The 24997-nt window shown below is 58.2% G+C and overlaps 2 protein-coding genes across 4 annotated transcripts in view; one reads left to right on the top strand and one right to left on the bottom strand.

The window, feature by feature from the left end:
• COL5A3 (collagen type V alpha 3 chain) overlaps nt 1-2002 on the bottom strand; it is a 35693-nt gene extending 33691 nt beyond the window's left edge. For all 3 annotated transcript variants that reach the window (XR_009244478.1, XR_009244477.1, XM_058658137.1), the window contains exon 1: nt 1839-2002. Coding sequence is in view for 1 of the 3 variants with exons in the window: in XM_058658137.1 (XP_058514120.1) it covers nt 1839-1926 (88 nt within the window). In the remaining 2 variants the exon portion in view is untranslated. The remainder of the gene's footprint in view (nt 1-1838) is intronic.
• A 1925-nt stretch (nt 2003-3927) lies between these two features.
• On the top strand, nt 3928-8876 carry RDH8 (retinol dehydrogenase 8). Its single transcript, XM_004595494.3, has 6 exons — nt 3928-4030; nt 6636-6797; nt 7397-7576; nt 8163-8256; nt 8396-8579; nt 8661-8876. The coding sequence occupies exons 1-6, from the start codon at nt 3928-3930 to the stop codon at nt 8874-8876; spliced, it is 939 nt and encodes a 312-aa protein (XP_004595551.2).
• The last annotated feature ends 16121 nt before the right edge of the window (nt 8877-24997 follow it).

Genomic DNA, 24997 nt, shown 5'->3' on the forward strand with positions numbered 1-24997 from the left:
TCTCCTCTGTAAATGACATTTCAGAAGAAACTGACCTCTCTTTCTTTCCACAGCTGGCTTGGTGACAAGGGTACACACAAGAGCCATTGAGTCCTCCCTGCAGGGACCAGGAGGTGGGTGGTCTCTCAGGGACTCAGCCCACGTCCTCCTGTGCCCACAGTAGCCCCACATACACTGCCCCCATTCCCATGCCACGGCTGCCAGGATGACGCTGGGAACCGAGCCAGAACCAGGCTGATGGGGTGTGGCTGGGATGTCTCCAGGTACGTGAGAGGACATGACGGCCGAATGTGTGCACCTGCCTTTGCTTGTGACCATTGCCCTGCGATTCTGAATGGAGCAGGGAACAGCTGGGTAAAGGTGTCCGTGTGTGCAGCTACGTGGCCTGTGATGGAGGGCCTCGGTTTGATTGGTGAGTGTGCCCAGGTGAGTGTGGACTCTGGCTGTGAGCCAGCCCTGCCACAGGTGAGCCCGTTACGGTAACAGTCCACAGCGTGACCTGTGTGTGTGACCAAGTGAGTGAATGATGGGATGTGAGCCATGGGATGTGAGCCTGTCCGTTTGCCAGGGTGAGGATTTGAGACGTTAGGAGGGTGACAAAAGCCCTAATGGTGTGGCAGTGTGGCCACGTGGCTGGGTGTGGCTGGCAGCTGATGGGTGCGCAGGGCGTGGGCAAGGTGTTTCCCGTTTGTGGCGCCCCCGGGAGCTCCCACTGTGACTGATGCCTATGCCTGAACCAGCACGTGGATGTGAGAGCGTGGGAACCGGCGCAGGCCAATTTGGGATCATTCCCACGGACGCTGGAAAAAATGAGAGAGCAGGGTGTGAGGTGGGAGGTGTGTGGGGCTGGGGAACCAAGCTCACCTTGTTGGGGGGGATTTATCCTGGAGGGTCTATCCTGGGATCCTTCAGCTCAGGGAAGCCCCCTGCGGCTACCCCTGGGAGAGCCACCACCTCCTCCCTCTCCCGCACCCCTGGGGAACCCCCTGCTCAGAACCCTGCGGGGCGGGGCGCGGCGCCAGGCCAGATGTGCACAGCTGGGCGTGCGTCAGCGCTGACTCACCAGCCTGGCGAGGGCTCCCGGGACCCTTAGGGGGGCCCCCTGAGAAATTCCTAGGGAAAAACATCTAAAGCGCTCGCAGCTGGGAGGGGGTGGGTGTTGCACTCGTCACCCCGCCCCCGCCCTGCGCCCCGCCCCGCCGCGCCCCTCGGCCACCGCCCTCTGGGCGGCTCTGTCCATGGTGCTGACGGCTCTGGGGCGCGCCGGGTGGGGGAGGGGTGGGGATGGGGGGCCCTGGAAATGAGCGAGCGCCGATTTGGGGCAGGGAGACCCTTAGGGGAGACACAGAGGGGACTGGGGACTCTCTAAGAACACCCCTTCATTCCCCATCATCATCCCCCCTCCGCCTTCATCTGCCACTCCTGTCCTCAGCAGCCACGCCCCGCGCAGGGTCAGCCAGAGACGACCACACCTGTAGCACAGCTCTCCACAAGCCATGCCGTGTCGGCGCCAGATGTGGCCAGACGCTCTTGCACACTCGCATCTGAGTATCTCATAGCACACACAACCTCCCTGTCACCCAGCTGCTTCAACCACTGGCAACAGTCGCATGCAAAAGGTTTCCCTCCAGATGTCTGCGCACACGCGCACGCCTGCCCTCCACCCCCGGTAAACTCAGGCGCTCCGTTCCTCACCCCTCCACAAATCGCCCAGAGTCGGACTTTCGCATCCAGCCCCCCTACCCAAAACCACACCATGGCCTCTTTGGAGGCGGCTGGTCCCGCTCCTTTCTGCCCTTCGCGCCCGGGCAGCTCGCACGTCCTCCCTCCCAGCTCACCGGCTTGCGTGCCGCTCAGGAGCTGCAGCACGCCCAGGAGCAGGCAGAGGCTGGCCCGCGGCTGGCCCGGGCCCCGCCGACTGCCCATCCCCGCGGCGCCCGTGCGCAAGGCGGGGGCCCGAGCGGGCGGCTGCTGCAGGGCGCGGCGCCCGTGCGCAACGGGGGACCCGAGCGGGCGGCTGCTGCAGGGCCCGGCGACTCCCAATGGCTCGGGCGGCCGGCTGCGCTCGGTATTCGCGGGAGACTGTCGGAGACCGCGCCCGGGGCCGCGCTCTGCGCTCCAGCTTTCTGTTCAGGCGGGGCGCCGGGGTGCGGGCCGAGGGTGGCGACAGCCGGGGCGGGGAGGGGCGCGGGGTGGGTAGTTGGAGAAGTTTGCGCTGGGCGCTGATTGGCCGACGGGGGCGGAGCGCGGGGCGGGAGCCGGATCTGTCCTGTCCCACTCCACGGTGGAATGGTGCAGGGTCACTCCTACCCAGTCCTAGCCTCCGGGGTCCCAGCCTGACCCCACACCCTTTCTTCCCAGCAGGCCCCCTCAGAGGAGGTCTTCCGTGTCAGGCCCCATGCTCACCCTGGAGTCTGAGAAAGGCATAGCTTCACACAGCGACCCAGCGCACCCCAAGCCTTGTCTCCTCCCGTGGGGGAAGGGGATCCGAATGGATGCCCCAGCCTCATCCCAAACTCTCACATGCAATCCCACCCAACAAGAAAGGCAGGGCCTGCCCCCTAAATGCTGCCCAGAACGGAAGGACAGATTGCTACCATTCCTGGGGTCCCCCAATCCCTCACCCCTCCCCTGACGCACGCCCACCCCTCTCGCGCCAGGTAGCGCTTCCGTGCGCTGGCTCACTCGGACAAGCTGGGACAGGCAGGATATGAAGTTGGGACCAACTACAGGGGCGGCTCCTGGGTCCTGCCCGGCCGCCGCAGGGCCCCCATGGGCAGTGCCCGCCTCCCAGCCTCTGGCCCTGCAGACAAAGAGTCTCTGTGTCCCCGAAGAGGAGTGGGTGGGGCCCTATCCGGCCTGAGAAAGAATGGGGGCCCTGCCCCCACCCCTCCTCCTCCCGGGATAACGGGAGGCTGGCCTGACAAGGCACCCCTCAGGGCTCCCGCTCAGCCCTGCCTGGCCAGGAAGTCCTCCCTGCGGTCTAATCTGCCATCATCTAGCTATAGCCTGGACTCTGTCATCAACCAGAAGAGAGGCAAGACTGAATGAATACACACACACACACACACACACACACACACACACACACAGACTCAAGGCTGATGGGGCAGGGCATCGAGGTTGAGACAACTCGTGGGACACCTGAGGTTCCCACTGGAGTGCGTGGTTCGAGCCCTGGCTCCAGCGTCCCACTAGGGCCCTCTGCGTGGCAGTGATGGCTCACACGGGGACTGGGTCGGAGGTCCTGGCTTCCACCTGGCCCAGCCCAGCCCTGGCTGTTCCAAGCCATTTAAGGAACCAATGGTGCTAGGTCTCTCTCTCCCCGCCTTTTCAATTAAGTTAAAGTGAACTTTAAAACTTAAAACCTGGGCCTGGCACGGTGACCCAGCAGCTAAAGTGCTCGGCTTGAACGCACTAGGATCCCATATGGGCACTGGTTCTAATCCTGGAGGCCCTGCTTCCCATCCGGCTCCCTGTTTGTGGCCTGGGAAAGCAGTAGAGGACGGTCCAAAGCCTTGAGAGACCTGGAGGAGGCTCCCGACTGCTGGCTTCAGATTCGTGCAGCTCTGGCCATTGGGGTCACTTGGGGAGTGAATCATCAGACGGAAGATCTTCCTCTCTGTCTCTCTGTATATCTGACTTTCCAATAAAAATAAATAAATCTTTTTAAAAAAACTTAAAATCTGAAAAATGGCCCATTTCCCCCCACCCAGAGGAAAAAGCCCTCAGAAAACAGTCAGTAATGGAGCAGGTGGAGAGGGGATGAGGGCTTTCACCCCCACATCCTTTGCTGCCTATTCCAGGTCAGCCGGCAGGGGAGGGCCCGGAGATCAGGGAGCTGCTAAGGCGGGGGCACAGGAGTCCCGCTGGGGCAGCCGGGCAGGTGCAGCCGGCCAAGGTCATGTGTCCGGGCAGCAGATCAACATGGCCTCTTCACCCCGCACGGTCCTGATCTCCGGCTGCTCCTCGGGCATCGGCCTGGAGCTGGCCGTGCAGCTGGCTCGTGACCCCAGGCAGCGCTACCACGGTAAGGGGGACAGGGTCATGAAGGCACACTGCCTCTCCCTCCAAGGAGTCATTTCTGGGCGTCCACTGGGGTGGTGGCCACGCAGGGGAGTGGTGGAGTGGGGAAGGGGAGAGACAGCAGAGAGAAGCAGATCCGAAGAAACAGCTACTTGTGGGATGAAAAGTTTTAAGAAGAAAAGAGGACAGTGTAGTAGGAAGAAAGCAAGCCATGCTAGGGGGTGGGCGATCTGTGGTAGGGGTGGGTGAGCTGTGCTAGGGGGTGGGCGATCTGTGCTAGGGGTGGGCGAGCTGTGCTAGGGGTGGGCGAGCCGTGCTAGGGGGTGGGTGAGCCGTGCTAGGGGTGGGCGAGCCGTGCTAGGGGGTGGGCGAGCTGTGGTAGGGGTGGGCGAGCTGTGGTAGGAGTGGACGAGCCGTGGGAGGAGGTGGCAAACTGTGGTAGGGTGGCAAGCCGTGGCAGCGGGCAGGTGAGACGTGGCAGCGGGCAGGTGAGCCTTGGTAGGGCAAGTGAGACGTGGCAGCGGGCAGGTGAGCCTTGGTAGGGCAAGTGAGACGTGGCAGCGGGCAGGTGAGCCTTGGTAGGGCAAGTGAGACGTGGCAGCGGGCGGCAAGCCATGACAGGAGACAAGCAAGTCACGACTTCCAAGGCTCTCCCAGGATGGAGACTTGGTTTCCCCATCACGTACCCCTCCCGTTCCACCCCACCCCATCCCTCCCCCACATTATCCCTGCTCCGGGATAAGCCTCTTAAGTCTCCTGACCTTGGGGGCCTCGAAGGTGGTTTCAACTTCTAGGTCCTGGCCCTGCTGCCACAGTGGAAGGAAACACTCAACCATGCAGACCTCTGGCCCAGAACAGGCTAGGGCCAAAGCAGGCTAAAGGGCTACTACGCAAGAGGCCGCCGGGGTCAGAGGCTCGGCCCAATTGGCGCTTCCCAGGCCTCTGCCCTCCATTTAAGAGATTTGGGAGGTTTTTTTTCCCCTCTCTCTTTTTAAAATATTCTTCGTTTATTTGAAAGAAAGAGGCTGAGATCTTCCACCCCCTGATTCACTTTCCAAACACCCACAACAGTCAGGGTTGGACCAGTCTGAAAGCAGGGACCAGGAACTCCGTCTGAATCGCCCATCTGGGTGACGGAAGCTCAGATGCTCCACCCCACACCTGCAGGCTCCCACGGTGTGCACCAGCAGGCAGCCGGACTCGGAAATGGGGCCGCCAGGACAGGAATCCTACTATGGGATGGGGCTATCCCAAACAATGTCTTCCTGGCCGTACCACCCCCTCCCCAGATGACACAGCTGTGTGTGTGCCCACCAGTGTCCCCGTGGGCACAGGAGGGAGGCAGAGGTCAGGGTGAGGTTTCTTGCGTTTTCACCGCATGCCGAGAGCTGTCCCAGGTGTTTTCCATGTGATGTGTTGTGACTCCTGTGACAGTCGGCACCACCGTAACTTTAGAAACGAGCAGACTGGGGTGAGCCTTTGCTGGGAGGTAGCAGCTGATGGTTCAAGGACTCAAGGCACTGATGTTCATGTGGGGAACCTGGAGTTCTGGGCTTTGGGGGTGAGGAGTCAGAGGATGGGAGATCTCCCCCTCTCTCTCCCTCCTCGTGTGCGTGTGTGCGTGCACACGGAGGAGTGTGTGAACATGTAGGTGAAGCTGAACTTAACAGCATGAGCTTAACACAGACCAAAGTTCAATTTTTTTTTTTTTTTCAAACATTTATTTGGTTTTGTCAGGAAGGCAGAGTCATAGAAGGAGAGAAAGATCTTCCATCCGCTGGTAGGGGACATGCGAGTGGCCCCAAGTGGCTGCATGGCTGATGTTCAGCTGATCTGAAGCCAGGAGCCAGGAGCTTCTTCCCGGTCTCCCACATGGGTGCAGGGCCCCAAGGCTTTCATCCATCCTCCAGTGCTTTCCAGGACATAAACAGGGAGCTGGATGGGAAGTGGAGCAGTCAGGCCGTGACCTGGCACCCATATGGGACGCCAGCGCTGGAGGGTTAGCGTGTTGGGCCACAACACCAGCCTGCGAATCTTCGAACTCTTGCCAGAGGTGGGCTGGGCCAGGAGTTTTACCGTGTTGAGTTTCACCATAGGTATCTGCATAATGGGCACAGTGGGCCTGCTCGTCATGGTCCCGCCCCCTAGGGCCTCAGGACCGCCCCTAGGACCTGTTGCTAAGTAACAAACTCAAACCTTATGGTGTGAAGCCATTGTGTCCTTCATGAGCTCAGGTTGACAAACTGATGGAGGAACAGAGAAGAGGAGGATGGGTGGGAGGTGGACAGCAGGGTGGTCGTGGAGATGGAGGGCCAGAAGCATGGATGAAGGAAGAACGGATTTTTGGATGGATGGGTGGATGGACGGATAGACGGACGGTCAGGTGACAGCACTGATTGATGGATGAGAGTGTGGGTGGAAGGAGGAATCAAGAGAGGATGGGGGTAGGCAGACGGACAGATACGAATGCCTTTGTGCACATGCGTGTGGGGTTGTGAAGAGCCCGGTGCACGCATTTGAAGGCCTCCAATCCTCCTCAACTGCCCATGCAAACCCGTCCCCAGCTGGGCAAGAGCCTGGCATCTGTTCCAACTCTTCTCTGCCAGCAGTGGTTGCCACCATGAGGGACCTGGGGAAGAAGGGGGCACTGGAGGAGGCTGCTGGGGACGCCTTGGGGAAGACGCTCACCGTGGCCTCCCTGGACGTGTGCAGCGACGAATCAGTGGGCCAGTGTCTCAGCTGCATCCCAGGAGGCGATGTGGACGTCCTGGGTGAGACTTCTGGGGGTTCCTGGAGTCCCTCTCCCCATCCTCGCTTAGGGTGAGATCTCCCTCCACCCCCTGAGTCCAAGTACCAGCCCTCCTGCTTGGCCAGCAACCTGTGAGTGACCTTTGCTAGAAGGGGCGGATCTGTTGGCCAAGAACCCAGACTCCCTGTCCACTTGGCAGGGACACTGGGAATAGATGTGGAGGTGGGAGTTGAATTCTCACATATGGGAAAACTGTATGTGGCTGGGGGAATGACTTGGATGAGTCACATGGGAAGAGACGATGATGAAGATGCCACTCGCAGTCCCCGAATGGTCTTCCAGGGAGGGTGGGTGTGGCTGTGCTGGCGTCATTTGGGGTTAGACACGCATTGCTCATGTCTGGAAAGGAATGCTCCCTCCCCACACCACGAACCCAGGGACCCTGCAACAAAAGCGGGAAACTGCTCACGGAACACCAGTTTCCCCAGCTGTCCATCCTGTGCTAGCCCTTCACTTAGACTAAAGGCTAGGGTGACCCAGGGGCTGCCCCCAGAGTGGAGACCCTGAAAGAGTTGTGGGGAGAAACCTCAAGTTACCATGCGTCCCCTGTCCCCTTCCTAGTGAACAATGCTGGCCTGGGCCTGGTGGGGCCCATAGAGGGACTCAGTGTGGCTACCATGCAGAGTATCTTTGACACCAACTTCTTCGGGGCCATCCGTCTGGTCAAAGCTGTGCTTCCAAGCATGAAGAGGAGGCGACGGGGCCACATCGTGGTGGTTAGCAGTGTCATGGGACTCCAGGGTGAGCCCTAGCAACCCTCCCCAGGCTGGTCCGATGGCAAACAGGTGTGGGCTGAGATTTCGGGTGAGCCTAGAGTTGCTTTCCGGAGACTGCTGCCTTGTCGAGTGTACCCCGTGAGCCCCTCGAGACCTGGGTTTAGGACTGACTCAGTGATGTCTGGGTTCAGGATTCAGGCTCAGTGCAGAGCAGCACAGGGACGGATTAGTGATGTTTTCCACCTACTTCCAATCCATGGTCTCCCATCTCCTACCCTGGACATTTCCTAGGCCCGTTCCCCTCCTCCTCTCCTCCAACCTGCCAGGCAGGAGCTGCATCCACAGGGACCCCACTGAATGGAACATGCCATCCGGAACCCTGGATTCTCCTGCCCAAGGGCCCCCAAGGGGGTTGGGAGTGAGGGACGTGGGGCTTTTCCTGGGACTGAGTGAGGAAGACAGGAACACTCCCTCCTGACCCCGTGCTTCCTTCACAGGATGCCCTGCCCCCCTGGCACCCAGTCCTGATCCCAAATCCTCCTTGCTCTGCCTCCCAAAGGCACCCCGTCCCCCACAGCATCCACAAAAGGCCTCTACCCCCACCCCTGCAGGCGTCGTGTTCAACGATGTCTACGCAGCCTCCAAGTTCGCCCTGGAGGGCTTCTTCGAGAGTTTGGCCATCCAACTGCGACAGTTCAACATCTAGTGAGATGGGAGGCGACGGGGGTGTTGGAAGAGAATGGCGGTGCTGGGGGGTGCAGGAGCCAGAGGACAGGGAGGAGGAAGGGCCGGGCGGTGGTGGGAGGGTGGGGGGCCAGACCCTGCTGTCCCCGCCTGCCCCCAGTGTGTCCCTGGTGGAGCCAGGCCCCGTGGTCACTGACTTCGAAGGGAAGCTCCTGGCACAGGTGTCCAGTGAGGAGTTCCCTGGCACCGACCCCGACACACTGCACTACTTCCGGGACGTCTACCTGCCGGCCTCCAGCCAGCTCTTTCGCTATGTGGGGCAGAGCCCACGGGTCGTGGTCCGGGTGAGTGGGGGTGGCCGGGCAGGTGCAGCTGAGGTAGGCTGGGCTGGAGGGGTCCCAGAACTCAGGGCTGCGTCCCCACAGGCCATCGTCAAAGTCATCGGTGCGTCCCGACCGCCCCTGCGGAGACAGACCAACAGCCGCTACAGCCCACTGATGGTGCTCAAGACGGTGGCTCCCTCCGGCCAGCTGTACGTGACAGCCACCCACAGCCTCCTCTTCCGCTGGCCACGCCTGCTCAGCCTGGGCATCCGGTGCCTGGCTTGTGGCTGCCTGCCCACGCGGGTGAGGCCACGATGAGCCCGGCCCTGCCTGGCCCTCTCCCTGCACAGCCAGGCCTCTCTGGTCATGCCCAGTTCATAGGCGGTGCACGCTTGCCATTCACTCATTCATTCTACACACAGTCTCAGTTTCCCTGTGTCTGAGTACGGCTGGAACCCAAGAAAGGCCCCGGGCTGGGGTGGTGGGGAAGAGGGGGAGGAGACAGAGAATCTGGAACCCAGGGTAAGGACCCCAGAGTGGGCAGCCAGGTCCAGGCCTGGGAAGGCAGGGGACGCTTCCTGGAGGAGGAGGAGTCGTGCGGTGACCTTGAAGAACAAGACAGAATATTCCCTCCAACCTCTTGGCTACAGGATTCCAGGCCTGGGAACACAGAGGTGTCAGAATCAATGCCTACCCACTAACCACACACACACACACACACACACCACACACGCGCGTGTCTGAGGGGCCCACACACCCCATCAGCAAAAAATAAGTGTCTTTGCTAGCATTTATAACAAATATGTAATGAAGCTCAATGTCTTAAATGTCCGTGAAAACAGGAGTCTTCCTCCTTACGCTCCCTGCCCCTGGGCTGAGCTGGGCTGGGCTGAGCTGGGCTGGGCTGGGCTGGGCTGGATTGAGCTGGGCTGGGCTGGGCTGGGCTGGGCTGGGCTGGATTGAGCTGGGCTGGACTGGGCTGGGCTGAGCTGGGCTGGGCTGAGCTGAGCTGGGCTGAGCTGGGCCAGGCTGGGCTGAGCTGGGCTGAAGCCCAGAGCCAGGAACTCCACTCAGGTCTCCTCCGTGCTGATCTCACTGCTGCCTCCCAGGGTGTGTATGAGCAGGGAGTTAGGGTCTAGAGAGGAGCCAGAATCCAAACCAGAATGGTACTCTGTCCCAAGTAAGACACAATGTGTCTCCCAAGTGACCACAATGGCCGATGCTGTGCCGGTCCGAAGCCAGGAGCCAGGAACCTCCTCCAGGTCTCCCACGTGGGTGCAGGGTCCCAAGGCTTTGGGCCGTCCTCGACTGCTTCCCCAGGCCACAGGCAGGGAGCTGGATGGGAAGTAGAGTGGCCGGGATGCAAACCAGCGTCCATATGGGATCCCAGCACATGCAAGGCAAGAACTTTAGCCATTAGGCTGGAGCGCTGGGCCACCCAGCCACATTTTAAAGATCTTTTTATTTGAAAGAGTTACAGAGAGAGAGAATCTCCCATCTACTGACTGGTTCACTCACCAGATGGTTGGTAAGACCAGGGCTGGGTCAGGACAAAGCTACAAACCAGGAACTTCATCCGGATCTCCCACAGGAACGGCAGAGACCCAGTCAGGGTCTTCTGAGGCTTAGGCCGTTAGCAGGAAGCCAGATCAGACCTGGAAAACAGCCGGGACACGCACCAGCACCTGTACTGGAAGCTGCTATCAGCTGGTGGCTTTACTTGCTATGCCACAGCACCAGCCCTGAAAGCCACACTAGAACCATCCCCTGGACTCTGAGTTGAAATGCTGGATCCGTTATTCGATGGGTGACCCCAGACAGTTGGCTAATGGGCTGACAGCTGTGGTTAAGACGTGGTTTGAGTGTGTTCTAGGATGGCAACCTCACAGCTACTACAGCGACTCCAGCCATCGGCAGCAACAGAAGGCAACCCTCCCATCCCATGGTCTTTTTTTTTTTTTTTTCCTTAAATGTATTGGGAAGTCAGATATACAGAGAGGAGGAGAGACGGAGAGGAAGATCTTCCATCTACTGATTCACTCCCCAAGTGGCCACAACGGCCAGAGCTGAGCTGATCCAAAGCCAGCTCTTCCGGGCCCACGCAGGTGCAGGGTCCCAAGGCTCCTCTACCACATTCCCAGGCCACAAGCAGGGAGCTGGATGGGAAGTGGAGCTGCTGGGATTAGAACCAATGCCCATATGGGTTCCCAGCGCATGCAAGACAAGGACGTTAGCCACGTGGCTATCGCACCAGGCCCATCCCATGGTCCTCGAACAAGACCTCAGCTCTGGGGTGTAGGCTCATCTTCCCTCCCTCTCAAGCTTGTGTGTGGCGAAGGGATCCTCCAGCTGCCATCTGGGATTGCCCCTGTGGTCACCACTGACCCCCACGCAGCATGCTTGTCCGTCTGCCCAGCAGCCTGCATGATGCCATACTTGTGTGTTGCCAAAGCAGAAAAGCAAATGCATCCCCTGGGGCCACCACGACGATGTTGCATAGCTGTGTGGGCATCCAGGGCAGGGGTGAGGAGACCGCTGAGCTAGCCACCTCCTAGGTCACGGTGCCTGTGTGCAGATCCCGGCCCGGCTCCCCCTCATCCCAGCTCCTTGCTCAAGCACCCACTCCCACCCCCGGGAGGCAACCGTGATGATCAAGTCGTTGGGTGCTTGCCACCCATATGGGAGACTGGGATGGAGTTCCAGGCTGCTGACATCAGCTCTGGCTGTTACGGGAACACACCAGTGAATGGAAGTTATCTCCCCCAAAGAAAATTCAAAAAAAAAACCAACTTTTTTTTTTCTTAAGAATTACCAACAGCCATCCAGCGCTCCCAGCTCGCTGCTGAGCTCAGGTCCAAAGCCTGCAGCGTCTTGAATTTCATGTCCAACATTCCCTGGCTTTTTCCAAAACTCCCTTCCATAAATCATTTCTAAAGGAAAAAAAAAATAAGAAAAAGCAGAAGAGCCACTTTGCCAAGCCGGCAGAGCCTTCCTAGAAACCCTAAGGGGAAACTGTGCTCACTCTATTTTGGGGGCGTAGGAGGGGCACAGCACGGGAGGTGGGAAGGGTAGGAGGGGGGTTGACCATCTTCCAAGGGGGTGTCACAGCTACCTTACGCCCCTCCATGTGGCTGTGTTGCTCCTTCCCCCTCAGTAGCCGCCTGGTAAATTCCTTTGTTGCTTGAATCAGCCTGAGTGGTGTTTCTGTCCCATGTCACAAGGCATCATCGTAACCCCTACAGAAACAAATGCAGCGAAGGGGAAGAATGGCTGTTAAACTGGAGCCAAACGCGCCGTGCGGATCAGCAAGGATTGCCCAATGTGCACAAGGGAGGTGTTGGGATGCCAACGCCTGGGTCCCCAGGGCTGCACCCACCACCCGCACCCCACACCCCAGTCCTGGTCCATCTCAGCCACGCCAGCCTTTGCAACCGCCCCCAACTCCTCTCGCTTTCTGCTCATAGCTCACCTATTAGCACAGCGGTGACCATCTGGGGACTCCCGCGTGCCTTATCAGGACTGTCTAGATTTGCCCTCACCTCTGCCTCCCAGCCAGCTACGTGCTGACTAGCACATGGGGTGGGGTGGGTAGGGAGGATGAGTAGGCGTCGGCGCCTACAGGGGAGGCTGCGGTGGAGTTCCAGGCTCCCGGCCTGGGAGTGGAGCAGCAGGTGGGAGCACCCACCATTATGGATGGTCAGTTCGAAGTTGTGAGTTTTTGGCCACTGTTCGAAAGAAAAGACAGAGAGTTGTCGGGATTGCGTGCTGGGTCAGTAAAAGCCACAGCAGGTCGGCTTCCGCGTGTCCCCGGGTGGTGAGGGTCAGAGGGCAGCCCCTGGCCACCCCCGCAGCCTTGCTGCCTGCAGCTCTGCACGGGGATCTACAGTGCGCTCTGGGAGCTGGCGCTGGCAGGGTCTCTGGCTCACTCCTGCTTCTCGCTGTTACATAAAAGGCCGCTGGGAAGAGCCCTGCGCGCACACACCAGCTCACACAGATGCAAGCGCCACGGCTTGGCCCCAAAATCTGCGCATCTGCAATTGTACCAGTTGTAGTTACCCGAGCCAGTAGGCCCCATTGACCCACGCCTGGTTCTGGCCCTGGCTTCCTCCAAGGCCTCCCCACACCGTATGCAACTGTCTTCTGAGTGGGTGCTGAGCTAAGCAGATGAAAATGAGTAGCTTGGGCGTGGAGTGGTAGTCTAGTGGCTGAAGTCCTCGCCTTGCATGTGCCAGCATCCTATGCGGGCACCAGTTCCTGTCCCAGCTGCTCCACTTCCCACCCAGCTCCCTGCCTGTGGCCTGGGAAAGCAGTGGAGGACGGCCCAAAGCCTTGGGACCCTGCACCCGTGTGGGAGACCCGGAAGAGGCTCCTGGCTTCAGATTGACTCAGCTCTGGCTATTGGGGCCACTTGGGGAAAGAACCAGCAGATAGAAGAACTCTGTCTGTGTCTCTCTTTCTCTGTAAAACTACCTTTCAAATAAAAGTAAATCTTTAAAAAAGAGCTGTATTTATCATTTAAAAGGCAGGGTGACAGAGAGAGAGAACCATTTTCCACTTGCTGGTTCACTCCCCAGAATCAGTAGCAAGAGCCGAGCCGGGCACTCCAGCCAGGTCTCCTGCGGGAGTGACAGCAACTTAACAAACTGAGCCCTCGCCTGCTGCAGGCTCATCCCAGGGTCAGCACCAGGGCCCCAGCGGCCAGGGCCCCACCACAGGACGTGGCTGTCCTGGCTACACCGCAGCACCTGTCCCTCTCCGTGTGGCCTGGGCTTCCATCCTTACTGCACACACAGCCCAATGCTTTCTCTTATGTGACAACAAAGTACTTAGCGATGGCAGGGTGCTGGGACAGTGGGTTAGGGCACCACCTATGATGCTGGCATCCTGTGTAGGCCAGCCTAGATGCTCCACTTCTTGTTTTATTTTTATTTTGTAAATATATATTTATTTATTATTGGAAAGTCAGATATACAGAGAGGAAGAGATGCTCTACTTCTGGTCCAGCTCTCTGCTAATGACTTTAGTGCTAGGCCCCGAACCGACATGGGCCACCGGATGCAGCTCCTCTGGTCTCAACACAGGTGCCGCCACTTCCTCCAGGAAGCCTTCCGGGACTTCCCAAGTCCCCCTAAGCAAGCAGCTAGCTCCGCAGTGGGGAGGATTTCACTAATTCCACAGCTTCCAGAGACCCAGAGTCACACACAGCCAGTAATCAACCCCAAATGTGCGTGCTGACAGCCTTCCCCCTGCTCAGCAGCAAACTTTGCCAGAAAAATTCTCTGCGCCAGGACCGAGGGCCGGGCCGGGTGCAGAGACCGGGGGATGAGGAAGGAGACTAGGGGGCAAGGCCTGCGGGTGGGCGGGGTGTTCAAGAGAGGGAGCCAGAAGTTTCCCTGTGGTGGGGAGGGGGATCCCCAGGAGGCTGGGCCGGGGCTGCAGGCGCCTCGCCTCCCGCCTGGACTTTGTTGTTTGTGGAGGTTCCCCAGAAGCAAGACCCTACTAGGTGCTGGCACGCAGTAGGGTGCTGTTAGCAGGATGTCTAGGTCTGAGCGCCGCCCCGCCTTTCCTGGGAAGCAGCCCTGGGCGCCGAGCCCCGCCGCCCCCGCCTGCACCTGTGCCAACGCGCGGGTCCCAGGGAGCGGCGAGGCGGGCGGACCTGCGGTGCGGGGAGGCCGCGGAGCCCCGGCCGAGGTCCCCGCCCTCGGCTGGGCGCATTCCTGCGGACGGGGCCGGCGTCCTGCCCGGGAGGCCCGAGGCGCTCCGACGCCCTCTGCTGACCAGGCGCGCGAGGCCAGGCGAGTGACCCCGGGCCAGGCTGGGGCCGGACGGTCTGTGTGACCCCAGCTTCCCCCTGCGCAGCTCGGGAAGGGGTCCTCCAGCCTCATCATCAGGGTTTTCCGTTTTGTTGTACTTTATTTTTGTTTGAGAAACCGTTTTTGCTTGGCAGGTTCTCCCAAACGCCTGGGGAACGGAGGACACGATCCAGGGTCCCAAGGCTGTGGGCCGTCCTCCACTGCGTTCCCAGGCCACAGGGAGCTGGGTGGGAAGCAGGGCTGCCGGGACACAAACTGGTGCCCATGTGGGATCCCAGCGCTTACAAAGCGAGGATTTAGCCACTGACCCCCACACACTTTTTGTAGGATTTGTTAAACTGCAGATGTGGAGGTGGGGAAGTAGAGGGGGAGGGAGACAGGGGCTCTTCCATCTGCTGGTTCACTCCCCACAGGGCCAGTTCGGAGCCAGGAGCTTCTTCGGGATCAACCAGGCAGGTGCAGGGTCCCCAGCCCTGGATGGGGTCTTCCTCCTCGCCTGGGTTCCTCCCAGGAGCAGAGCTGGGCCTGGGACCCCAGGACCCTGGTGTGGACTCCGCAGTGGGGCCTTAGCCCACTGCACCTGACCATCCTGCCCACTGCTGTGTCTGCCTCCCAGGAGGAGCAGGGAGCGCTTTGCACAGTCCCTGGCTGGCAGCAGGGCTCCCTGGGCGGATATTGCCCACCCACCCTTTGTTTCCCAGACACAGGAACTAGATGGTGGGTGCGTGCCCACCGGGCCTCAGTTGCCCCTGCAGCGTGGCGGGGTGGGGGACAGGTGGGGCTGAAGGTTCTTCACAAGTGTTCACACTGCCCCAGTGAGAATTTCATCTGTGCGTTTGCAGCAGGCCGAGCAGGGGGCCGGGCTCACAGCCAAGGCCGGACATGGGCCGGGGAGAGGGGTGCAGGCTTGGCTGCGGAGCAGAGTCACAGCGGTTGTCCACCACCCCCAGTGTTTCTGAGGAATGCAGGCGGCTGCAAGTCTCTTAACCAGGCACCCGCAGCTGCTGGCGGGCACCACTTGTGGACAGAGCGAGCCTTCTCCCAGGCGTGCTTCCAGCATGACGCGTTTCCTTCCCTGGGTTCCAGATGGTGCCTTCTGCACCCAGAGGCCTGTCATGTCTCGGGAACAATGGACAATGGTCTCAATTTACCACGCCAGGGCATCTCTGGCAGGCAAAGGGAAACCATGCACACAGACCAGAAGCCAGGGCGAGCTAAGATGCAACCCCAGTCGCTCTATTGCAAACCAGGAATTCCAGTCTTAGCCCGGCTCCCCATCCCGGCTTCCCGACAGCACACGTCCTGGGAGGCAGCCAGGTTTGGGCCCCTGGGACACCCAGTTGGCATCCCCAACACTGGCTCCCACCTCGCCCAGCCCTGGCCGTTGAGGGCATTTGGGAAATAAACAGCGCATGGGCAGCTCTCTCTCCGTGTATTTCAAATGATTTTTGATTTTTATTTATTTGAAAGGCAGTAGAGAGATGTCCCATCCACTACTTCACTCCCCAAATGGCTGCGCTGGCCGGGGCTGGGCAGTCCTAATACCAGGAGCTGAGAGCTTCCTCTGGGTTTCCCACCTGCACGTAGGGACCCAAGCACTTGGTCTGTCCTCTGCTGCTTTCCCAGGCCGTAAATAGGGAACTGAAGGGGAAGTGGAGCAGCCGGGACTAGAACCGGCATCTCCTATGGGGTGCTGGTGCTACCAGTGGCAGCTTAATCCACAGCGCCACTGTTCAGGCCCTTTGCAATTCTTGTTTTTTAAGGGAAGGTCCTGGGGCAGGGAAGCCTTTAACCTATGGGCTGCCAAAAGGTCCCTAATTAGGGTGGATGCTGGCTCATTCATGTTTGGGTTGCAAAATAAGATAGCATGTTGACATGGCCTGTGTTTGAAAAGCCCCCACGCCTGCCCCCAATCCCAAACTTCAGCCAGTTTCAGACTAGAGGTGGCGCAAAGGCAACTCACCAGAGCCGGGGCGGGCAAGCCACAGCTCCTGCTCCTCCCCGCCGATCCCAGCCAGGCCCTCCCTTGGAGCCTGGGGTCCCTGACCCTGCGCTATATGGCGATAGCCTCCCCACCTCCAGGGCTCCCACGGAGAGGGGCAGGCCAGGGGCAGGGAGGCGGGCGGATCACAAAGCAAGGCTAGGGGTCTGCAGGTAGAGACAGGGGCCAGCCTTGGACGGAGACCCCACCCAGTACTGTACCTGTCCAGGCTCTAGGGCCTGGGTGTACCTGCAGATCTCACTTAGAAATCCAAGGTCACCTAAACCTGGACTTCCAGAAGGGCCCACCGTTAGCCCACAGGGTGCCCCTGTGCCCATGACGAAGGTTGCCCCCTGCTGGCACCTTGAGCTGACCCCCTCCTCGGCTGGTCGCCATTGTGTTGGGAGCAGCCTGCACAGCTGCTCAGGCTACCTCGTTCCTACAGGGCCCTGGCTGCTTCTCCCTCCTAAGATCTGGCCCTGGAGTTTGCCTGCCCAGGCAAGGAGGCCCTGACACAGCCTGAGGGGTGTGGGCACCTCTCTCCACTGTCCTCCACCTGGATTCCTGAGAGCCTGATGTCCCCTGCAATCTACAGACTGGGGCAGCAGCACCTGATCGTGCAGGACGACTGGACGTCCAACTCCATGCCCCGTCCACGGAGAAGGTGGTGCTGGTGGCTGCCCGCGTGGCTGCATCTTCACCTAGACAGAGAAGCATCTACACCCCTGACCACTTGGGTACAGTCCCCAAGCACGTGGCTCAGGGTTAGCAGTGCCTCTTAACCCATCCTGGTCCCCACACCCTTCCCCAATATCCAACATGCCTCTCAAGTCTTCTCCACCTTCCAAGGCCTCTCTCTGCCCAAGGTTCCCCACAACAGACACTGTCCCAAATCCTAACGTCTACCACACCCCACTCCCAGCACCCCAGCATCTTCCCAAGTTCAGTACCGAATCTTCGCCGTGAACCACAAGATGGATCCTGTACACAGAGTAGTCACACTGGACATCAAGCTTTGCTGCACGGCCCAGAGCCGAGAGTTGGGAGGCCAGGCCAGCAGAGGGCAGTGCCAGCCCCTCCTCTTCCCCTTTCATCAGTCTGAACTGTCAGACCTCAGACGGTTTCTGAAACAACTCCTTCCACTCCCTGAACTTGTCAGGTGCGTGTGGTGAGCCCTGGTGTGTGTGTGTGTCTGATCACCCCTGCCCGGTCGCCTCTCTCCTAACTTTTGCTATCAGTGTGGGGACCTGGGTCATTGAAGCCAGTTTCCAAAGCACCATCAAACACAAGTTCAATGCCTTCTTTGACGTGAGGGAGCACGGTGAGGAGGGGGCGGGGCAGGTGGAGTTCGAGAGGAGCTCAAGGGGTTTGGAAGGGACACAGGGGCCTAAGGTGCCTGTGGGGAGCAAGGCATCCTCCTTCGCTGCTGGTGGGAGTGCAGGCGAGTACGACCACTGTGCAAATCAGTATGTGCAAATAAACCTGCCATATGACCCAGCTATCCCGCTCCTAGGAATATACCCAAAAGGAGTGAAATCTGCTTGTGAGAAGAGGATGTGTAAACCTATGTTTACATCAGCACAATCTACAGTAGCAAAGACATGGAAACAATCCAGATGTGCTTCCAAAAAAGAGTGGTTAAAGAAGCTGTGGTACGTCTTCTCCATGGAATATTATTCAGCTATTAAGAAGAATGAAATTATTCTATTTACAACCAGGTGGTCCCAACTAGAGACCATTATGCTCAGCGAAATGAGTCAATCACAAAAGGACAAATACCATATATTCTCTCTTATATAAGGACACCAACTTGGAAAGTATAACTTCAATACTCCAATCCATTCTGTCTTTTGTTTGGTTGCTTGCTTTTTTGGCTGAATCTCATGTATTTTGATGTTTTTTTTTCTTTCAGTTGTTACCTTCTTGGGGAGAACTTCCTTGCCCACCTTGTCTAAATGTACAATTCACTCATATCCCTACTCCCCCTTCTATGTACTGTTCTCCATAGTACGAGCCCCGATTTAACACACGAAACAGTCTGTGGGCCACGTCTCTTCAGTCTCGTCTGCCCCACTTACACAGGAACGTCTAGGGCTGGGAACAGGACGTGGGCTTTACTGGGTGAACCACAGGCTTGATGCCTGCAGTAAGGATCCTGAGCTCCTTAGCTCTTAAAAATGTATTTATTTTTATTGGAAAGGCAAATTTACAGTGAGAAGGAGAGACAGAAAGATCTGCCATCTGTTGGTTCACTCCGCAAGGGGCCCCAGTGGCTGGAGTTGAGGCGATCTGAAGCCAGGAGCCAGGTCTCCCACGAGGGTGCAGGGTCCCAAGGCTTTGGGCCATCCTCGACTGCTTTCCCAGGCCACAAGCAGGGAGCTGGATGGGAAGTGGAGCCGCCGGGATTAGAACGAGCTCCCATATGGGAGCCTGGAGCTTTCAAGGCGAGGACTTTAGCCGCTAGGCCACACCGCCGGGCCCCCAAATAAATAAATCTTTAAAAGATAAGATCAGTGATTATGAGCTGGGTTGGCAGGGCCATGGCCTCGCAGTCAAGTGCCACCTCTGTGGTCCTCCCGTCTGCCCCTCGGCCACTCCTACCTCTGTGGGCCTCTGCTGGTAGGCACTGCTGCGGTTGATGGGCCATTTGACGTTCTGAGCTCTTTGCACGTGGAGGTCCTGCTCTCCTTCGAAGGGTACCTCTTGGCGGAAGGTCAGCGCTTCGATGACCACCCCAGTTGTCTGTGGTGTGGGATGCAGCGCACCCAGGTCAGCACCACAGACAGCACCCCGGAGAGCTCCAGCACCGCGGTCAGCTCCTTCCGGTTGGCCCCAGGCGCTCCAGCAACTCGGCCAGCGCCCGTCCCCCACTTTCCGAGGACCCCAGCACCTGAGTGGACTTGAAGCCGCCTCCAGCTCTCGCTTCTCCAGCAGCCACTTGGCGATGGCGTACGTCCCACTGAACCGACCCAACTCCAGCTTCTGCATCTGCGGGTAGGCAGTGGCCTCAATGGAACACAGCGAGTCCTCATCCTGCTCACCCACGGGCCAGGAGGTTTTATCTACAAGAGCAATGCTCATCTGGCCACCTGGAGCTGGCCTGTCCACCTCAGCCTGCCTCCCGCCGCATCCTCTTGCCCATTTTCCTTCCGTGCCATTCCATGGACCATCTACTTGACACAAAGTCCTTTACTGAGGAACTGTAGGGGTGTGTCGTCTTTCCAGAGCCACCTGAGAGACGGGACTGTTAACTTGTCAGAAACAGAGCTAGTGTTGTGGTGCAGCGCGTTCAGCAACGGGTGCCAGTTCCTGTCCTGGCTGCTCCACTTCTGACCCAGCTGCCTGCTAATGGGCCTGCAGAGCTAGCAGAGGACGGCCCAAGTGCTTGGACCTTTGGGTGCACCTATGTGGACCCAGCGGCCATGTCCCTGTGGGGTCTCGAGCCACCCCTCCGCCTGGCTTGGGCCTCCGTGGCCCCCGCTGATGGGCTAGGGTTTGGAGCTGCACCAGAATGACTTCCACCAGCCCCAATCACACCCCCTCCTCCCCAGGTCACGAGTAACATGCAGAGGTATGCCTTCCAGTAGGGGACCAAGACCCGCTCTAGCGACAGCGCTGTCATCCTGCACCCAGAGAAGATGGGGCGGCCCTGGGCAGCCCAGTGGGGTATGGGCACAGAGTCCAGCGTCCGGCCTTCTCTCAGCCTGGGAGGGTGTTTGCACACGGGCCATGCACCCTGAGGTCGGCTCTTCTGATGTGGATGCCCCAGGTCATGGTCAGCGGCCACGAGGTCAGTGTCCCTTCCCTCCCCGGCTCTCCTGCCAGGAGAACACGGTGTTGGGCTTTCGCGGGCACCACATGCTGCAGGCTGCCCTGGTCTCCAACGACTACCACAAGCTTTGCGAGGAGGGGGCTTGGGGCTGACTGCGTGTCCAGCTGTGGGGATGAGGAACGGGACGTGGCCTTCTGGAATCCCTCCCAATGAGGCCAAGGGACAAGGACCAGGACAAAGGGCCAGTCTGAAAGGCTGGGGCGGTGGGGCGTGGAAAGAGGTTGGAGCCAGACCTGTGGTGGGCGGAGATTTGTGGACGTGGCTAAGTGAGCTCTCACCTGTCTCCTGTCCCCATCCACTGGCAGCTCACAGGTGCAGCACCTTCTACAACCTGTCCACTGAGAGCTCTTTCCTGCGAAAGATCTGCGGGAGGGAGGCCCTGGGACTGTCAGGCTGCAGGCTCCAGGCACCTTGCCCTACCTCCTGGCTTCAGATAAGGGGCTGAAGCAGGGGAGACAGGCTTCTCCCCTCTCTGTCCCCCAGAACAGTGTCCGTCCCTCAGGAAGGTTGGCAGCCAGCTGAGGCAGGAGGACCTGCAGGAGGCCGTGTGTGAGGCTGGTGTGGACTTTGATAAGTGTGGGAATCAACGGGGGTTGGGAGGGGAGACCCGTCTGCTGGCTGAGACAACACCAAGCCCACCACCCGCCCTCTGCCCACCCAGTGGACAAGCTAAAATTAGAATCTATGAAGGCCTCAGTCACCAACCCCTATATCTACTACAACACGCGGCTCCAAGCCGTCATTAAGAGTGGTATGTACCAGGTAGGGGAGGAAGAGACGGTCTAGGGCAGGCCCCTGCCATGCCCCCTCATCTGCTGGGTCTTTCCAGGCACCAACCAGGCCCTCCTCCACGGTGAAGAAGTTTGTGTCCCATGCCACCTGCCAGGACTCCCTGGGGTAGCCAAAACAGAAGTCCTACCTGGTCATGGCTTGCGACGGACCGGCTCGGCCGGGAGCAGTCAGTTCTAGGGGAACAGGACCTCGGGAACGGCGGGCAAGGATTCGGCGAGTGGCAAACAGACACGACAACTCCAGGCAGTTGTATCTGAGTGCATTTTGCAAAAGTAAGGCATCAGCTTATATACAACAGATTATTGCAAAGGGACATTCTCTTTGTTTATTCATGTGGTTACATTTCCACAAACAGTTATTCCAGGGAGGTAAGCGGGTCTGTCAAGAAAAGATTGTTCAGACTGCAGTTGCTATTTCTTGTGGACGCAGTTTGGCACCAACTGCAGTTTTAATCACTAAGCAGTTAGCTCTCATTGTGTTTTGTGCCTTACATTGGTTTTAATATTAACTTGTCTATTTTTCTTAGCTTTTCTTCCTGTATGGCTTTTTAAGCTATAGATTTCTACTATAATCTTCTTTTTAGGAATTCTCAAAAACAGTCCCAGGTAGGTTTATTAAAGCTAGTGACCTGATAGTTTTTACCCCATACAGCTTGCTGTCCTTGTCCAGTCTCCTGTCAGAAGGCTTCATAGAACTGTAAAGGAACATTGAGCCTTTGCCGCACATCAATAGCATTATTCCAGCCATAAAGATAAGAGTAAAGAGAGTACAGCCAGGAATGCCAGGACCACCAGAGATGCAGCCGAACCCAGGAGGCATCCTTCCTTGAAGCTTCCGCCTCGGCCTGGCGACTTCTCACGCAGGCTGCACTGCAGGTGGCGTGACAATGGCTCAGACATCCGGCCTGTGGATGATCAGATCTGAGTGTGTGGTAGGGCTCCCTGGGGGCGGTCAGGACTGGGTGCCCTCCTCTGCTCTGTGCCAGGCCTGCACCTCCAGTGGGCTTGTCCACAGGGCCGCCCCAAGCAGGGGTGCAGGTTGTACACTTAGCAACTCTGGGGGATCCTGTTGCTAACTGCGGTTTGCTGCCAGAACCCAGGGAAAGGTTACGGTATCCCAGCAGGGTGGAGATACAGAGAGAGCTGGGGCTGTGAGAGCTCTGAGGGAGGACAGAGGGGTACGGAGAGAGGGCCCCTAGGCTGCCGGGGGGAGCAGGCCCACTTCACCCACCCCACAGCCGTACCTACGTCCTGGCCAGGGGCACATTTCTTCTGCCTTGGCCAGCAGAGAATGCGACCAAGAGGAGGCTACTGGACCAGCTGCAGCAATTCTCGGAACATCTGGCCACCCCTGGCTGCCAGTTCTGAGACTCAGGTGTCTCCCAGGAGATCCGGCTCACCTGGCTTAACCCCCAAATAAAGAGCATGGACTTGGCCCAGTGCTGTAGTCTAGTGGCTAAAGTCCTCACCTTGCATGCACAGAGATCCCATGTGGGCGCCAGTTCATTTCCCGGCAGCCCCACTTCCCATCCAGCTCCCTGCCTGTGGCCTGGGAAAGCAGTGGAGACTGTGGCCTGGGAAAGCCTTGGGACCCTGCACCTGCATGGGAGACCTGGAAGAAAATCCTGGCTCCTGGCTTCAGATCGGCTCAGCTCTGCCTGATACAGCCACTTGGGAAGTGAACCAGCAAGTGGTAGATCTTCCTCTCTGTCTCTCCTTCTCTCAGTAAATCTGCCTTTCAATAAAATAAATACATAACTCTATAAGAGCAAAGACTCAGGCTGCCTCACTTCTCTGGCGCTGTCTCCTCCGGTTTCCTCTCTCAGCCTTGCTGATTGTCCCAACCACAGGACATTTGCACGCACTATCCTCTGCCAGGGACCTCTCCTCCTGCGTGCTTGGACCCACCCCTTCCCAAGCAGGTGGTCAGCTGGACTGTCACCGTATGGGTGGTCATTCGGCAGTGCTCAGGCCGCAACCTGGGACTCGCCAGTCCAGATCCAAGTACCCAGGTTCAAGTCTTGGATCTGCTTATTTTTAAGTTATTTATTAGTATTTTGTTTATTGGAGAGGCAGATTTACACAGAGAAGGAGAGACAAAAAAAGATCTTCCATCTACTGATTGACTCCCCAAACAGCTGCAATGGCTGGAGCTGAGCTGATCTGAAGCCAGGAGGTGCGTCAATGTCTCCCATGTGGGACCCAAGGCCTTGGGCCATCTTCCACTGCCTTCCCAGCCCATAAGCCTGGATCACAAGTGGAGCAGCTGGGACTAGAACCGGTGCCCCTATGGGATGCTGGTGCTCACAGGTGGAGGAGTAGCTTGTCATCTGGCTCTGTTTCTGGCACTAGTTTCCTGGTGGGAGGCAGTAGGCAGAGGTCTCAAGTATTCAGGCACTTGCCACCCACACAGCAACCCACTCGCTTCTCATCCAGCTCCCTGCTAACGCTCCTGGGAAGCTAACTCAAAAAATGGCCCAAGTGTTTGGGCCCCTGCACCCATGTGGGAGAATCAGATGACACTCCTGGCTCCTGGCTTCAGCCCAGTCCAGCCCTGGCCATTTCAGGGACTCAGGAGTGAGCCAACAGATGTCTGTCTCTCTCTGCTTCCCTCTAACACTCTGCCTTTCCAATAAATCTCCTTAAGAAGGGGGAGGGAGATGGGCGAGCAAGTTCATTCAAGATGCTGGGATGCTTCCTTGTAAAGCGCCAGGCCCCACAGACAGCCTGACCCCACCCCCCACCCCGCGGAGCCACTGACCATCTGGTGGGTCCCTTAGCCCGCAGCGACTTGATCGGAGCAGAGCCCCCGAACAGGTGGTTCAACTTGTGTGCAGCAGCACGCATTCCTGGAAAAGCACGGACGCTGGTTGCGCCAACCCAGTCGCGAAAGCGTTTCTCCGCTTTCAGCCGTTTTCTGCAGGCTGCTCAGGTTACAGAACGCCAGAGGCCATTTCCCCTCAGATGCCTGTTCTCTGTGATCTCTTTCCGGGTTTCTGGCATGTGATTTTTTTTTCTTTTCTTCTTTTCAAAATAATTGGATTGGGCCCGGCGAGGTAGCCTACTGGCTAAAGTCCTTGCCTTGCACTGGAATCCCATATGGGTGCTGGTTCGTGTTTTGCCCCCAACCTCTCCCAGGTCCCTTCCCCCAACTCCCGCCCACTTGCAGGCTCACCTGAATGACACAAAGGGTCCCAGAGACCTCTCACCCTCTGTCTCTCTCTCCCTCTCTCTCTCTCTCTCCCTCTCTCTCTCTCTCTCTCTCTCTCTCTCCCTCTCTCTCTCTCCCTCTCTCTCTCCCTCCCTCCCTCCCTCTCTCTTTCTCTCTCCCTCTCTCTCTCTCTCTCTCTCTCCCTCCCTCCCTCTCTCTCTCCCTCCCTCCCTCTCTCTCTCTCTCTCTCTTCCTCTTAGCTCTCCCGCCAACTCCGTCCCATTCCCCATCGCCTGCCCCAGTCCCCTCCCTCTTCCCTTGCCCTGCCCTGGCAGCCCCCCATCTTACCACCATGGCAGGATACATGTCCCTTCCAGTTTTCTCCCCCTCCACCCGCGTCCCCATTCCGACCCTGCTGGAATAAAGAACCTCCTAATATCGCGTCTGGTGTTCCGGCTCCCGGTTGGCTGTGGGAATTAGCTGCGTGTAACAACGTAAGACCTGTAAGTGCACTTAAAACCTAACACAACCAAGTCCCAATATGCTGCTCTTCCCTTTGGAATTTCTTTATTTAACATCCCTTTCCAATAAAAATAAGTAACATCCGAAACCCAACCTTACAGACTGCTAGTCTCCTCCAAGATAGTGATTAACAAAAACTTGCCTATCCTGGCCTTTGCGACAAGGGCTTTGTCACACTGGGTCTCTAGAATATAAAAGTCTATGTTCTTAGACAATATGCATCATTCTGAAACCATGGGTGATGGCCACAGTGTAGTTTAATAAAATCATTTCTATGGTAAGCATCTTCTTGTCTGTTCGATCAATTCTGACGTATTGCACCCACGTAGGAGACCAAGAGGAAGCTCCT

Source organism: Ochotona princeps, chromosome 33, assembly GCF_030435755.1.
Source record: "Ochotona princeps isolate mOchPri1 chromosome 33, mOchPri1.hap1, whole genome shotgun sequence".
In the NCBI taxonomy this organism is placed as follows: domain Eukaryota; kingdom Metazoa; phylum Chordata; class Mammalia; order Lagomorpha; family Ochotonidae; genus Ochotona; species Ochotona princeps.